Genomic DNA, 14,641 nt, shown 5'->3' with positions numbered 1-14,641 from the left:
TTTTGAATTGTTGGAAAATGTTTTGGGTATGTGGTGCTTTTTTAGGATTTATAATACTGACTACTATACAGGAGTGTCGCCAGGCCACGCAAGAATGTCGCCGGAAGCATAGAGGATTCACAACATAGAGGATTCACAAACATCATATTATATAGCTTTGAATAATTGTCCAGCTTGCTTTGAAAATCATTAGAGCTCTTATTTGCTTAAGATATGCTTAAGATATGCGTGTCTATTAAGGGAAAATCCATTGTACATTTGCCTATCTACATACATGCAAAGTACACAAGCATCAACCAGCGGGCAAGGGGATGAGGGCGCGTTGGGGCGGGGCGTTGGAGGCGCGCAGCAGGGCCGGGCAGCGGGCGGGTTGGGGGTGGGGGGTAGGCAGCGGCGGGGGGGCGACTGTGGTCGCGTGATCAGCGCGATGGCAGCCGCGCCGTCGGCGGGCGGGTAGCGGCAGGTTGGAGGCGGGTAGCGGGGCAATGGGCAACGGGCAACGGGTAGCGGGAGGCGGGTTGGAGGCGGGAGCGGGGCAACGGGCAACGGGTAGCGGGTAGCGGGAGGCGGGTTGGCGGCGGGGGGCGACTGTGGTCGCGTGATCAGCGCGATGGCAGCCACGGTCCTCGCGGTCGCCGTCGGCGGGTAGCGGCGGGTTGGAGGCGGGTAGCGGGGCAACGGGCAATGGGCAACGGGCAACGGGTAGCGGGTAGCGGGTAGCGGGTAGCGGGTTGGAGGCGGGGCAGCGGGCAGCGGGCAACAGAGGGCGGCCGTGGTGGCTTGATTAGCGCGTTGGGCGGGGCGTTGGGGCGTTGGGGCGTTGAGGCGGGCAGCGGGCAACGCGGGCAGCGACGGGTTGGAGGCGGGCAGCGGGTAGCGGGCAGGAGGGGCGAGGGGTGAGGGAACGCCGCCGGGCGAGCGTAGCGTGGCGGGCGAGCGTAGTCCTGGCCTGCGGTTGGGTGGCAATTGGGTGGTGGGAGTGGCTCGCCACGTCACGCGAGCCACGTGTGTGATCGGGAGCTATCGGGTCACACACCCGAGTCACTCGTCACACGCACTCTCTCTCCTCTCCCACTCGTTTCTTGGCCCCTCCCCGGAGGACTCAACAACGCGTCGCGTGGAGCACGAGCTCGACGTGATGTGACCGGGAGCCACCGGGTCACGCGCCCGGCACGCGCCCGGTTTACTTGCCCTTCCTGTTTGCCTGCCCATACTGTCAACAAACGCGTCGCGCTGAGCACGCGCTCCTCAACAAACGCGTTACAAATGCATTACACTGCCTGTGGCTATTTAAAGGGTGAGTTTTGTATTCTTTCAACTTGCTTTCCGTCGCCTCCTACTGCGTGGTACAGGGCTAGGAAAGCAGCGTGTGGACGTCGTCACCGCCTCCCCTGTTCTTTATCCCACAACCAACCCCTCCCTCCCCACCAACCTGGCCTTATCCGCGGCCACTTCGCCCACCATCGCCCACCACTCCCCGCGCTCGCCACTACCGCGCCACGCCCGCTTAACGCGCCGACCACGCGACCACACCCGCCCTCGTTCCCTCACCCTCGCTACTTGTCCGCGACCCGGGACCCGCGCCGACCCTCCACCGCTGCCCGCTGCCCGCTGCCCGCTGCCCGCTGCCCGCCACCCGCTGCCCGCCGCCCGCTGCCCGCCGCCCGCTGCCTGGTCGCCGCTTGCCTGGTCGCCGCTTGCCCGGTCGCCGCTTGCCCGGTCGCCGCTTGCCCGGTCGCCGCTGCACGCTGCACGCGTTGGGCGACCGGGCAAGCGGCACGCCCGCCCAACGCGCTCTGCTGCCCGGTCGTGTCACGCCCGCCACTACCGCGCTTGCGGCGCTTGCCAGCCCCACCAATAATAACACCACATGGAAGAGTAGCCAATTGGTCATGATGTGTATTATTTCTAGTGAGATCCAGTTTAAGTGCTGCTGGTGCTGCTGGTTTTCTATTGGCCCTATGCTCTGTTGAGAGAGAAGTTGGATTGTGGCGGGGTGTATGAGTTGGAACACCATCTTTAACTAGTCTTCTCTGAAGATCCATTAATGCAGGTTCAGAAGCCTTTCTATGCTCTTCCTCCTTTGCCCGGTGAGAGGGTTCAGTACAGGTAATATGACCCTCCTCCACCTGTGAGTTACAGTTATGGACCAGACATTTATTGTGCAGATGATAATGCTCTGAGCAAAACTGATCTTGCATTGAGCTTAATGGAATCTGACACTTGACAACCCTGCAGCAAGGATGACCAATAGTCACTCCATCTGTCACTACACCGCGAATAAACTCTATTGATCATCAACACTAATAAATGATGATGAGATAGGCTTACTCAGCTCCTGTGATTCCTCTTTCAGAATTTTAAAACAGCCATGACAAGCATGACTGTATTGTGGTTGTCCCGTTCCCGCCATCAGAATATTAAAAGTATGAAGAGAATCATCAAAGCGATGACTATGGTCCCCAGTGTGTGTCAGAGTAAGAGTCCTCTCTAGACGCTTGGCACGTCTCAGCAGAGCATAAAGCCAGAATGCATCTAGGACAGCACTCTGTAAAATATCTGTTGATAGTGTAGTGCTCATCATAACAGATGTTTGACCTAGATTGTCAGGGGAACCCCCGCTTCGGCCTCCTTCGGACCCTCCGAACGCATCCGAGGCGCATCCGACCGGCGCCCCCTCGGACGCTCCGACCCACCCCGACCATCGTCCACGGCCTCCTTCGCCCGCACAATCACCGATCCGTCAAGACCCTCCCAACGATCACCTTGGGACAGAGCCTGCGACGCCGCTCAGGCCTTCTGCGCTCTACGTCGGCAGTTACGGACGACCAGTATATAGTTGGCGCCCTAGCAGGCGGACCCTTAGAGTTTCTTCTCTTTGGATCCTCCCCTGCTAGGTCGGTCCCTCCGTGTATTTCCCGTAGCTTTTATTCACACTTTGGATCCTCCCCTGCTAGGCTTTCGTCGGAGTCTCCAGGGTTGCCCTTACAGCAGAAGAAACTCTCTACGGAATTAACCGGTCAAGATTGCCAGGTTTGGCGCTGATTCAGGCTCGGAGTACGAGTCCGTACCCCCCTCGTCACCGCCCCTGCCACCTGACCCCTCCTCCTCTGCTCTTGTCGTCTTTACGCCCGCTATGCCCACCGGAGCTGCTCCGGGACGCTGACGCGCGCATGGACGCACCTTGAGGCGAAACTAGACAACCTCACCAATATCCTCACCCACCTTGCTTCCCAGGCTTCCGCTGCCGCACCACCTCTGGCAGCTCCCGAACCGCCCTGGCATCTCCGGATGCCCCCGACGCGGATGCGTTATTTGGTGATATTACTGTCGCCTCAAAACTGGTCTTACGACCAAACCCTCCGTTTGCGTTTAACGGAGATCGCAAACGCGGCCGCGCCTTCCTATACGCGGTCAAGACTTACGCTCGGCTTGCCCCGGAGGCCTTTGTGGTCAACGGAGAGCCGAGCGAAGAAAAGGCCGTCCGCTACGCCATGTCCTATATGGCGGAGGGGCCTGCTCAGCAGTGGGCAGAGCGTCATGGGAGCAAAAACCCCTTCCCCTTCCCTCGGTGGAGCCAGTTCCTCTCCGAGTTTCGCCTTCGGTTCGTTGAGGAGAACGAGCAGGACCTTGCGCTTGCCAAATTGGAGAGCGCGGGTTATCACATGGGAACACGGGATGTCTACGGATACACCGACGACTTCGAGGACCTAATGGACCTCGCCGGATTCGAAGACGCGTTGGTTAAGGTGACCAAGTACCGCCACGGACTTGACCCCCTGATCAACAACGGCATCACGTCTTCGAACGACCCCCCAGACCTCCGTGACTATCTGGGCTGGCGCACTCGGGCTTTCCGCCAATACGAAGCCTTGGTGCGGGCGAAGCTCATCAAAGGGACCACCCCGCGGACGCCTTTGGGGGCTCCGCGTGGCGCATTCCCTATCGCCCGTTCGGCAACTCCGTTCCCCATCCGCCCGGTGGCCGCACCTGCGCCACCCGCGGCCCGCGCCCCGTCCCGGCACCTCCGGCTCCCGTCCCCTATGGAGTTGGATCGTACTAGGGCTCGGGGGCCCCTCGTCGAGCCTGCTTCAGATGTGGCGACCCCAATCACTTGGCTCGGGACTGTCCGCTCCCCGCCGATGTTCGCCATATGGACATCCTCGACGAGGTAATCCAGCAACTTGGCGATGAGATGCTGGGAGAGCTACTTGCGCGGTTGTCCGACACCGCGGCCTTAGCAGAGGCGCATTCGGAGGCTCCGGCAGAGGATTTTGTCCCCCGCGACGAGTGACTGGTGTGCCCTCGTTCACGTCCATAAATCGTTTCACTTGTTTGTATGATGAATCAACTCCCTTGCCCTACAACGAGCCTGAAACGAAAGACGCACCCCCTGCCCCCTCCGAAGCCCCCGTTTGGATTCGCCGACTTGCCTGGGAGAAAAAGCTACCTGGCAGCTATACCATCTCTGCCGCTCCTGGGGTTAACTCGCTCCACCTTCCTCTTGAGCTTGAGTCCACTGCGAACGCACTCAAGCTCTCCCTCTCAGGTCTGGTCGACTGCGGAGCCACCTGGACTTTATCGACACAGAATACGTCAATCGAAACAACGTGCCGGTCCGAAATCTCTCAGTACCCATACCGGTCTACAATGTCGACGGCACCCCCAATGATGCTGGGTCTATTCGCCAAATCGCGGACCTGGTCCTACGGTACAACGGACACTCGAACGCGCGTTCAGCTGGCTGTAACCCACCTTGGGAAACAGGACTTGATACTCGGGTACTCCTGGCTCAAAAAGCATAACCCCGAGATCAACTGGGAAACAAAGGAGGTGAAAATGAGCCGCTGCCCCCAAAGCTGCTCCACCTGCCGCGACGAGGAACGGACCGAGCGCTGAGGTTCGCCGCCTCCGACTCCTTAAATCGCGCTTGCTTGCGGGCGCCTTCCCCACCGTTTGCGCTATCGATATCGCTGGCCCAGACGATGCCGACGACGAACTCGGAGCTCCTTCGGACCCTCCGGAGTGCTCACCAGATCTTGACGACGACGAGCATCTTGAAGACGGCGACCGCATCTTCTACACCTCCTTTCGCCCAATCGAGGAGATTTGCGCTGGGAGCACCGTGTCCCCAACGCCTTGCAGAGGCCTTCGCCCGTAACTCGGCCCCCCCCTCGGAGATTCCGGACTGGGCCAAGGAGTTCCAAGACGTCTTTGACAAGGAGTCCTTCGACACGTTACCAGAGCGGAGGGCTTGGGACCACGCTATCGAACTCGTTCCCGGCCGAAGCCCGCTAATTGCAAGGTGTATCCGATCTCCCCCTTGAACAGCGCAACTTGATGAGTTCATCGAGGAGGGACTTGCCACAGGCCGTATCCGCCCTTCGAAATCTCCGACATGGCTTCCCCCGTCTTCTTCGTTAAGAAAAAGGACGGAGGACTTCGGTTTGTCCAGGACTACCGCGCCCTCAACGCAATGACGATTAAGAACCGGTACCCCCTCCCGTTGATTAATGACCTTATCAACAGGCTTAAGGGCGCCCGTTACTTCACCAAACTCGACGTTCGCTGGGGGTTTAATAACGTCCGGATTAAAGAAGGAGACGAGTGGAAGGCGGCCTTCGGACCAACCGAGGGTTGTTCGAACCTTTGGTGATGTATTTTGGCCTGACGAACTCCCCCGCGACCTTCCAAACGATGATGAATGACATTTTCCAGGATCTCATTCTCTCAGGAGACGTTATGATCTACCTTGACGATATCCTTATCGCACATTCGGACCTCCGCAAGCACCGCGAGATCGTCCGGGAGGTCCTTCGGCGGCTCCGAATGCACAAGTTGTACCTTCGCAAGGAAAAGTGCGACTTGAGAAATCGTCAATCGAGTACTTGGGGGTCATTATCTCGCACAACCATGTCGAAATGGACCCCGTTAAGGTCGCCGGAGTCTCCGCATGGCCTCCGCCCGAAAACAAGAAGGACGTTCAGCAGTTCCTGGGGTTTGCTAATTTCTACCGCAGGTTCATTCGGGATTTCTCGGCCCTAGCACAACCTCTCTTTGCGCTTACCAAGAAAGACCAGAAATGGACCTGGGGAGACGCCGAAGCCGCCGCCTTTCAAGCCATCAAGGACGCGGTCGTATCAGAACCTGTCTTAGCGATCCCGGACGACTCTCGGCCTTTCCGACTTGAAGCAGACAGCTCAGATTATGCGACGGGGCGGTTCTTTCACAACAATCCACCCCGGACGGGAAGTGGCACCCTGTAGCGTTCTATTCCAAAAGCTTAAATGATGTCCAGCGCAACTACGAGATTCACGACAAGGAGATGCTCGCGATCATCCGTGCACTCGAGGAGTATCGGCATTTCCTCGAGGGGGCCGCGCATCCGGTCGAGATCTGGACTGACCATAAGAATTTGGAGTATTTCCGAAAGGCACAGCACCTTAACCGTCGGCAAGCCCGATGGTCGTTGTACCTTTCTAGGTTTGACTTCACGCTGCACCACGTCCCAGGTCGCCAGATGGGCCGCCCCGACGCCCTCTCCCGTCGGCCTGACCACGGCATCTCCGAGGACAACTCGGATGTTACCCTCTTACGCCCCGAACTGTTCCATGTTCGCGCGCTTGAGGCCGTCACCGTCTCTGGGCCTGGCTCCGAACTTGTCCGCGACATCAGGGAAGCACTATCCGGTGAGCCTGACCTAGAGGAGCCCGTCGCGCTTGCGGCCCGGCAACTCTTGAAGGTCCGAGGTCAAGTTCGGGGCCCCCGCTCATCACGTTCGGACGAGTGGGCCGTCTCCGGCGACCTCCTGTACTTCCGCGGGCAAGGTTGTAGTCCCTAAAGACAAGGACCTAAGGAGGCGCATCATCGAGCTCTGCCACGATACGCGAGTCGCCGGACACGCCGGGCGGTTCAAGACCTTAGAGTTGGTTTCGCGCAACTACTGGTGGCCGCAGATGTCTCGCCATATCGGACGCTACGTCGCGACCTGCGACTTATGCTGCCGCACGAAGGCCCTCCGAAGGCTTCCGCATGGAGAGCTGCATCCGACCGAAGTCCCGCCCGAACGTTGGCACACTGTCACTGTAGACTTCATCGTCGAGCTGCCCGAGGCCCATGGGTATGACGCGGTTATGGTAGTGGTCGACGCCCTCGGAAAGCGTGCCCACTTCACTGAGTGCCATACGACAATAGACGCAGTCGGAGCTGCCCGCTTGTACTATCGGAACGTCTGGAGGCACCACGGAACCCCCGAGAAGTACATTTCGGACCGTGGCTCGCAGTTCATCGCTGACTTCACGCGCGAAACTCTGGCGCTTAATTGGCGTCAAACCGGCTACCTCCACGGCTTACCACCCGCAAACCGACGGACAAACCGAGCGCGTTAACCAAGAGCTCGAGCAGTACATCCGGATCTTCACCAACTACCAACAAGACGACTGGGACAAGCTTATCCCTGCCGCTGAGTTCGCCTATAACAACCACGTTCACTCCTCCACTCAACAGGTACCCTTTATGACTGACACTGGTCGGCTCCCCCGAATGGGTTTCGAGCCAGGCGCCCGCTCAGAGTTGGAGTCGGTGAACGAAGTTTCGTGATCGGATAGCAAACGGCGTCTCCGAGGCAAAGGCCGCGCTCGTTAAAGCCAAAGACGAGTATAAACGGTACTACGATCGGAAACGTTCGGACGCTCCGAATATTCAAGTTGGTGATAAGGTTTGGTTAGATGCCTCTGACATTAGAACGACTCGGCCCTCCGAGAAGTTCTCCCACAAGCGCCTTGGACCGTTCAAGGTGCTCGCAGAGGTTAGCAAAGGTGCCTACAAGCTCGACCTCCCCCCCGTTACTCCAAGCTCCACCCCGTCTTCCCCGTTGTTAAGCTCGAGCCCGCTCAGGACGACCCCCTTCGATGGACGACCCGGCTACGACGAACCGCCCCCGAACTAGAGGACGGAGTTCCCGAATGGGAAGTCGAGGAAATCTTGGATGCCAGGATAAGGTATAAGCGTCTTAACTATTTCGTCAGGTGGAAAGGCTACGATGCTTCACACGACTCGTGGGTTCGGTTCGACCGTGTCTTTGCGCCAGACAAGATTGCGGACTTCTATCGGAGATACCCGGGTAAACCACGGCACATCGCCTCAGCAACCTTCGACTCGCTGCCCTTCCGTATTATGCGTCGGGACGCCGCATTCAAAGGGGGGTGATGTCAGGGGAACCCCCGCTTCGGCCTCCTTCGGACCCTCCGAACGCATCCGAGGCGCATCCGACCGGCGCCCCCTCGGACGCTCCGACCCACCCCGACCATCGTCCACGGCCTCCTTCGCCCGCACAATCACCGATCCGTCAAGACCCTCCCAACGATCACCTTGGGACAGAGCCTGCGACGCCGCTCAGGCCTTCTGCGCTCTACGTCGGCAGTTACGGACGACCAGTATATAGTTGGCGCCCCAGCAGGCGGACCCTTAGAGTTTCTTCTCTTTGGATCCTCCCCTGCTAGGTCGGTCCCTCCGTGTATTTCCCGTAGCTTTTATTCACGCTTTGGATCCTCCCCTGCTAGGCTTTCGTCGGAGTCTCCAGGGTTGCCCTTACATAGATCTGAATTGTAAGATCTAGCTAAGTTAGAGGTTGAGACACTAAGTTGCAAAAGTCACTCAGAAGAGCCAGAAAAAATGATACTCACTGAGAAGAGCAAATCAAGTTTTCAAAAAAAGCACAGAGTTTATCTTCTATGAATGATGTGGTCTGTGCATGAATATAGGGCAGATATTGATTATAAAAGATGCGCTGGCTATCTGCATCTCTTGCCTCTGTGACTGAATAGGCATACCGATAACGTGTCTTGCAATCTATTTATAAGGTAAGATCCAGTATTTATATGAATATTATTATTACATCGGCAATAAAGTGGCACCTCATAAACCGGAATAACACCTTCACGCAGAGTGTAAAGACGGGCCAAAGTTGCATACGCATTGCCTAGTTTACTGTCTTTGTGTGTGCAGTTCAGATTAACACAATGTCGGTAGGGTGGTAATAGCATATAAGCCCCTTAAACCAGCTAAGATAAGATAGATAATTAGAAATAATTCACACCAAGATTATATGAAGGGCCATTCCCACGTAGACGGTCTGTTGCCTCAGCCTCAAGAAAAGGTCCTTGCCAATTCTGGATTTGATCTCTGAGAATCTTCCAGAGTTCCTGTACTTGCTCTCTTGAATTGTTTTCTCCTGCGGGAAAGAGAGTATCAGCCAGAAAGGCAATTACATTATCTGGAAGCTGCAATGATTGTCCTCGGTAAGGTAGAGGTCGTGGGAACCCCGCACCCTTACTAATCTGATGCAATCACCACTGATGCGCCGTTATGGGCGGGGGGGCGGGAGTGCTGGAGAGTTGTAACTATGTGAAATAGGGACTTAGTAGAGTGTTGAATAGATCTTAGGTCCCAAATATGCCCTATTTGGACCTCTCGATGGTAGTTAGGTGCCCAAATTTTGTCGCCGGGCCGGGTGGACCGGGCCCGGAACGTGACATCCGGTCACGTTTGTCACGTTCCGTCACTCACTGACACGCTGACGCGCCATGCCCAGGGCGAGCAAGAAGGCACGCACCAGCCGTGCCAATGGAACAAAATCTCAGCCCAGAGCTTCCGCGGCATCCCACATGCCTGCCAACGGTGCGTGCTTGTCTTCGCAAATCAGAGATGGCTGCTTGACAGACAACCAGAAGCATCATTCATCTCATGGAATCTCGATCTCGGCGACGAATTTCCCTTTGCGGACGAAGACGCAATCACAGAAGGCAACGCGTCAGACGGTGACTCAGATGTTGAGGTCCTGGTGACGCAAGCAGAAGACGAGAATGCAACGGAGGAGGCGCTGTCGGGCTTCTTTGACTTTTTGGCCACCGCACAAACATCAGCAATGAAGAGGTTAGAGCTTCGGAAGAAGGAGAAACGCGTCAATTGGGCGTCAGCGGCCGGTTGTCTACGCCAAAGACTCGCTGCGACGCCAGCAGCGGATTTTGAAGAAGGAACGGGAAACAAATGAGCGGGTGGAGGAGATGAAATCATTTGGGAATGCATTCGCATTCATGATGCGGAAGCCAAAGCCAAAGCAAACCATTAGAATGTCTCAGCCAACGCCAACAACTCAGATGGAGGTGGATTCAACAACGGATTGTGAAAGAATGGAGGTGGATTCAGACGTTGAAGAGGTGCGTCTCCGAGCATTCATTCCTTGTTGCCTATTCTAACCATTCAATAGATCTTGTCCCCGCCAGTTGTGCCTCCTCCCCAATCCAATGGACACCCTGACTCCCAGCCAAACTCACCCTCCCATTCGACTTCCATCGGCAGCAGCCCTGCCTATCCAGAAGCCTGCATGGATCGGGTCAATTTGGCCCATGTCCGACTTCGGGAAATGCTGGAGGCAATGGACACAGGTCGTGTGCCGACAGACCTGTCGCTGGAAACAGCTGCAGATCGAGCGCTTAACCAGCTGCATCACCGCGACTTCCCTTCCCTTCGACGCGCCGCAGAACTGCTAGAGCTTACAAGCAAGAACAAACACCATGATGTCGTATTTCGGACGCGTCTGGCTGCAATGCTCGGCACTCTCAACCTGTTCCTCAACCCGGGATGCAATTATACTTGGCGGCAAGCATCCACCGTCATTGCCCGTTCACAAGGACATGCAACACACTATGCCAGGCGCATTCGCGACTGGCTCCACTACTTCCTGACCCACCGCAAGCTGCCCGAACACGTTATTGGAGTCAACGACGGCGACTCTCTTCTGGATGACGAGGACTTTTGTGCGGCCATCAAGTTACACCTGCAGCTTGTTTGCGCAAAAAACAAGCACTTCCGAGCGCAGGATATCGTTGACTTTGTGGCGGGGGAGGAGATGCAAGCGAAGCTGGAGGCTGCTGGTGTTCAGAAACGGACAATCTCTGTCCGGACAGCGCGTCGGTGGCTTACAGCTGTTTTCAAAATAGTTGGCCACGGCCCGATTTTTCGTCACGTGACATCAAAATTTTGCGTCCGAGATTGTGGAGGCTCTTTCTCACTTAAAACTAGGTATTCCTGTGTAAATTTTAGCATATTCGGAATCTACTCAATGAGCTGCACCCAATGGTGTGGCCTACACAAGAATATACCGAGACACGACTGATCTCTTGCTTCGCCTGATTTTCAGCATGCTTTCCCCATTGCTCTATAACACAATAGCTTTTGACTTAGAAAAGACAGATATATGGTTTATAAGTGAGTATAAAAATATCTCCAAACAATTGTGAACAGTAGGCTAGCCTTATCCAGTCTCCAAGAACAGCGCTGCTGTCCCTCCTCTTGACCTTGGTCCATTTCAACACCTTTTTCACCTATCCATGGCAGCCAGCATCCTCAGAGCTCTCAATTCACACCCTAGAATCTCCTGATTCATTGTTTTGGCTGCCAGCCACCCTGGTTTTGGAGTGTACAAGTGTTTGGTCCAAGCATCGATATCAGTCGGACCTCCTCAATTTCCGTATAAAATCCTCATGTATGCCGCACCATTGGGTGCAGCTCATCGAGTAGATTCCGAATATACAGAAATTTACACAGGAATACCTAGTTTTGAGTGAGAAAGAGCCTCCACAATCTCGGACGCAAAATTTGTGCAAATTTTGATGTGTGACGAAAAATCGGGCCGTGGCCAACTTTTTTGAAAACAGCTATAAGCGGATGGATTGGCGGTTTGGCAAACGGAAAAACGGCATGTATGTAGATGGGCATGAGCGGGAAGATGTTGTGGCATATCGAACAGCGTTTGTGAAGCGATGGATCGAGGAGTATGAACCAAGGATTATTGTTTACGATAACGAGGGTAACGAGGCCAAGCGACCCGATGCAGACACTTTCAAACTCTCCGGAAAATATGCTGGCCAGCGCTTTCAACTCATCCCTGTCACCCACGACGAATCGACATTTTACAAGAATGATCGACGCAAGTCGGGATGGATTCATGCATCAATCAAGGCTGCCCCGGAGGCCAAGGGAGAAGGGGATTCCATTATGGTTTCTGACTTCCTTGTTGCACACTGGGGGCGTTTGCGAGTTCCGGAACTCAAGTGTGTCTTCATTTGCACTTCAATGTGCTTCTCTCTGACATTCAATCACAGTTGGGACGCTCGTCTGTTCTTCCGTGCTGGGAAGAATCGTGATGGCTACTTCACGTCAATAGAGCTCCTCGAGCATGTTGAAAATGCCATTGATATCTTTGAGCACAAGACACACAAGTTTGCGACAGGCCTTTTCCTCTTCGATAATGCACCAAGCCATCAGAAACGCGCTGCCCGATGCGCTTTCCGCCCGCAAAATGCCCAAAGGCCCCCATGCGACCTGGACTCATATACCAAATGGTCCCAAAATGCGTGATGGTACCATGCCTGATGGTAGCCCACAGCCGCTGTACTGGCCGCCAAATCACCCAACAATGCCGGGTTGGTTTAAAGGCATGGAGCAGATTTTGCGGGAACGGGGGGTTGTTTCGAGATGGTATGAATGCACAGTGTCCAGGCTTCAAGTGTAAGCCTGACACGACCAATTGCTGTTGTCGGCGGACAATGTTTTGTCAGCCTGACTTTGTTGCGCAGAAATCGGCACTTCAGGAGCTTGTTGAGTCGCGCGGCCACATCTGTGACTTTTACCCAAAATACCACTGTGAGCTGAACTTCATAGAAATGTACTGGGGAGCTGCGAAGGCACTGTACCGCAAGACAGACAAGACCAAGACTATTGATGAGATGGAGGAGAATATGCGCAAGGCACTCGATGATGTTCCACAGCTGTCCATCTTGCGGTGAGACTTATTCAATCTCATGGTATTATTGCCGAACCGAAGTTTCGGCTCTATATGTGAAGATGAAAACCAGCCCCCCCAAATTGGGAGTGGCTGTGTTTTGATTACCCTTATTGGGACGGCATCACAAGGATCACATGATGCGTCCAGCAGAGTCACGGTTCGGCTCTCTGCCGCTTGCGGCCTTATCCCCTCTCATATATCTAAGCCAATAACAACAGATATGCTAATCGTGCTGTCCGTTTCATGTCTGCCTATGCAAGTGGTCTCAATGGGGAGGAGCTTGCCTATGTCAATCGAAGGTACAAGGGCCATCGGATGCTTCCTGCAGCCATAATTAAGGAGATTCATGCATCTATTGCTGCTAATTTACCTCAAACCAAGTAATCTGAAGTATTCTAGACTATTATAATTTTTATCTACCTGTTTTTATTTTTATTTTTTTTGCTGAGCCTGAATTTTGTCGCTGATGCCATCAATTGATGGATTAGTAAGGGTGCGGGGTTCCCACGACCTCTACCTTATTCTGGGTGATGGACTAGTTCAATATAGTCCCAAAGGCGCCGGAGGATGGTAATACAGAGCAATGTGGTACGAGTATGACTCGAGGAGGTGATAATCTGCTGAGCAGTATGCAACAGAGACATGGTTGGAAGCAAGGAGATGAACTAAGATAAGACTTTGATCGGACCTGAAAGAAGAGTCCTATAGGATAAATCCATTCTGCAGGATATTTATAATATCTTGTAGGACACTTATCCTACAGGAGACTATACCTAACTATCCTATAGGATACTAGAGCTGTTTATCCTGTAGGATAACTGGTACTTGATCCTGTAGGATACTAAACTTATTTATCCTGTAGGATACTAAACTTATTTATCCTATAGGATCTAGATAGACCTGCAGGATAACTATCCTGTAGGGATGGGTTCCAACTACTCTACAGGATAAACCAGGTCCGGAAAGATACCTGTAGAATAAATAATCCTATAGGCTTCATTCATACTACAGGAGAAATATTATATACTACAGGTTTGATTTGCCTACCCTATAGGATAATGCCCACGGGCATATACCCGTGGGCATATGCCCGCGGGCATTGCACAGGATTGGCATCTTTCTGCTGAGGTTTGAGCGCAAATCTGGACAAAAGCACATATGAAACAGGATTTGGACTCTTGAGTCTTGACTACGAGACTTGAGGTCATTCACTACTTTAAGTACTTTAGTTTCTAATATACCCATGACAACCAACGATCAGGCTGAAAATATCCGGCAGAGACTGTTTTACTTGATTTTCCGCATTTCTACCTACTTAAAGGCTACTTTTAGGGTGATAGGGAAAAAAATTGAGGTTGAAGCAGAATCTGGACAAATTTTGGCCAGGATGATTTTCAGAATCCTACCTCAATAGGGATTCACACGGGTCTTCCGCCGTTGCCAACGACTTCGACAAAAGACAATGATGATGTCCAATGGTCTTCGTACCAGTCATTCGGCTTTAAGGCTGCAAGAGCTGCTTTTATCTGCTAAAACCTGCTCAAGATACTATGACCCACCTACGTCAGTTCTCCAAACCTCTTCGGCTGCCATCCAGAGCTAATAGCTTTAAATGAAGTTTATCTGGACCCGATGTTCAGCCCAGACAACAGTAAACCCACGCGGATGCTGCCATTTGGAGCGAGCTGTGAACCGATCGAGACTGAGACCCCCTCTCCCCACTTTTTCCTCATCCGACCCACAACTCGCATGAGTCCCCCACTGTACACCGTTCTACGGCGTCGCTCTTTGCGG

At 54.1% G+C, this 14,641-nt stretch overlaps 1 protein-coding gene across 1 annotated transcript; it reads left to right on the top strand.

The window, feature by feature from the left end:
- Positions 1-10,064: 10,064 nt before the first annotated feature.
- On the top strand, positions 10,065-12,420 carry MIND_01141500 (uncharacterized protein; the record flags this gene model as incomplete). The annotated part of the gene is made up of 4 exons (XM_037367953.1): positions 10,065-10,217; positions 10,268-10,974; positions 11,718-12,113; positions 12,165-12,420. The coding sequence occupies 4 exons, from the start codon at positions 10,065-10,067 to the stop codon at positions 12,418-12,420; spliced, it is 1,512 nt and encodes a 503-aa protein (XP_037215785.1).
- Between the last annotated feature and the right edge of the window lie 2,221 nt (positions 12,421-14,641).

This window comes from Mycena indigotica (assembly GCF_014461135.1).
Source record: "Mycena indigotica strain 171206Taipei chromosome Unknown Mind.scaff0010, whole genome shotgun sequence".
In the NCBI taxonomy this organism is placed as follows: domain Eukaryota; kingdom Fungi; phylum Basidiomycota; class Agaricomycetes; order Agaricales; family Mycenaceae; genus Mycena; species Mycena indigotica.
This window is presented reverse-complemented; position numbering and strand designations above follow the sequence as displayed.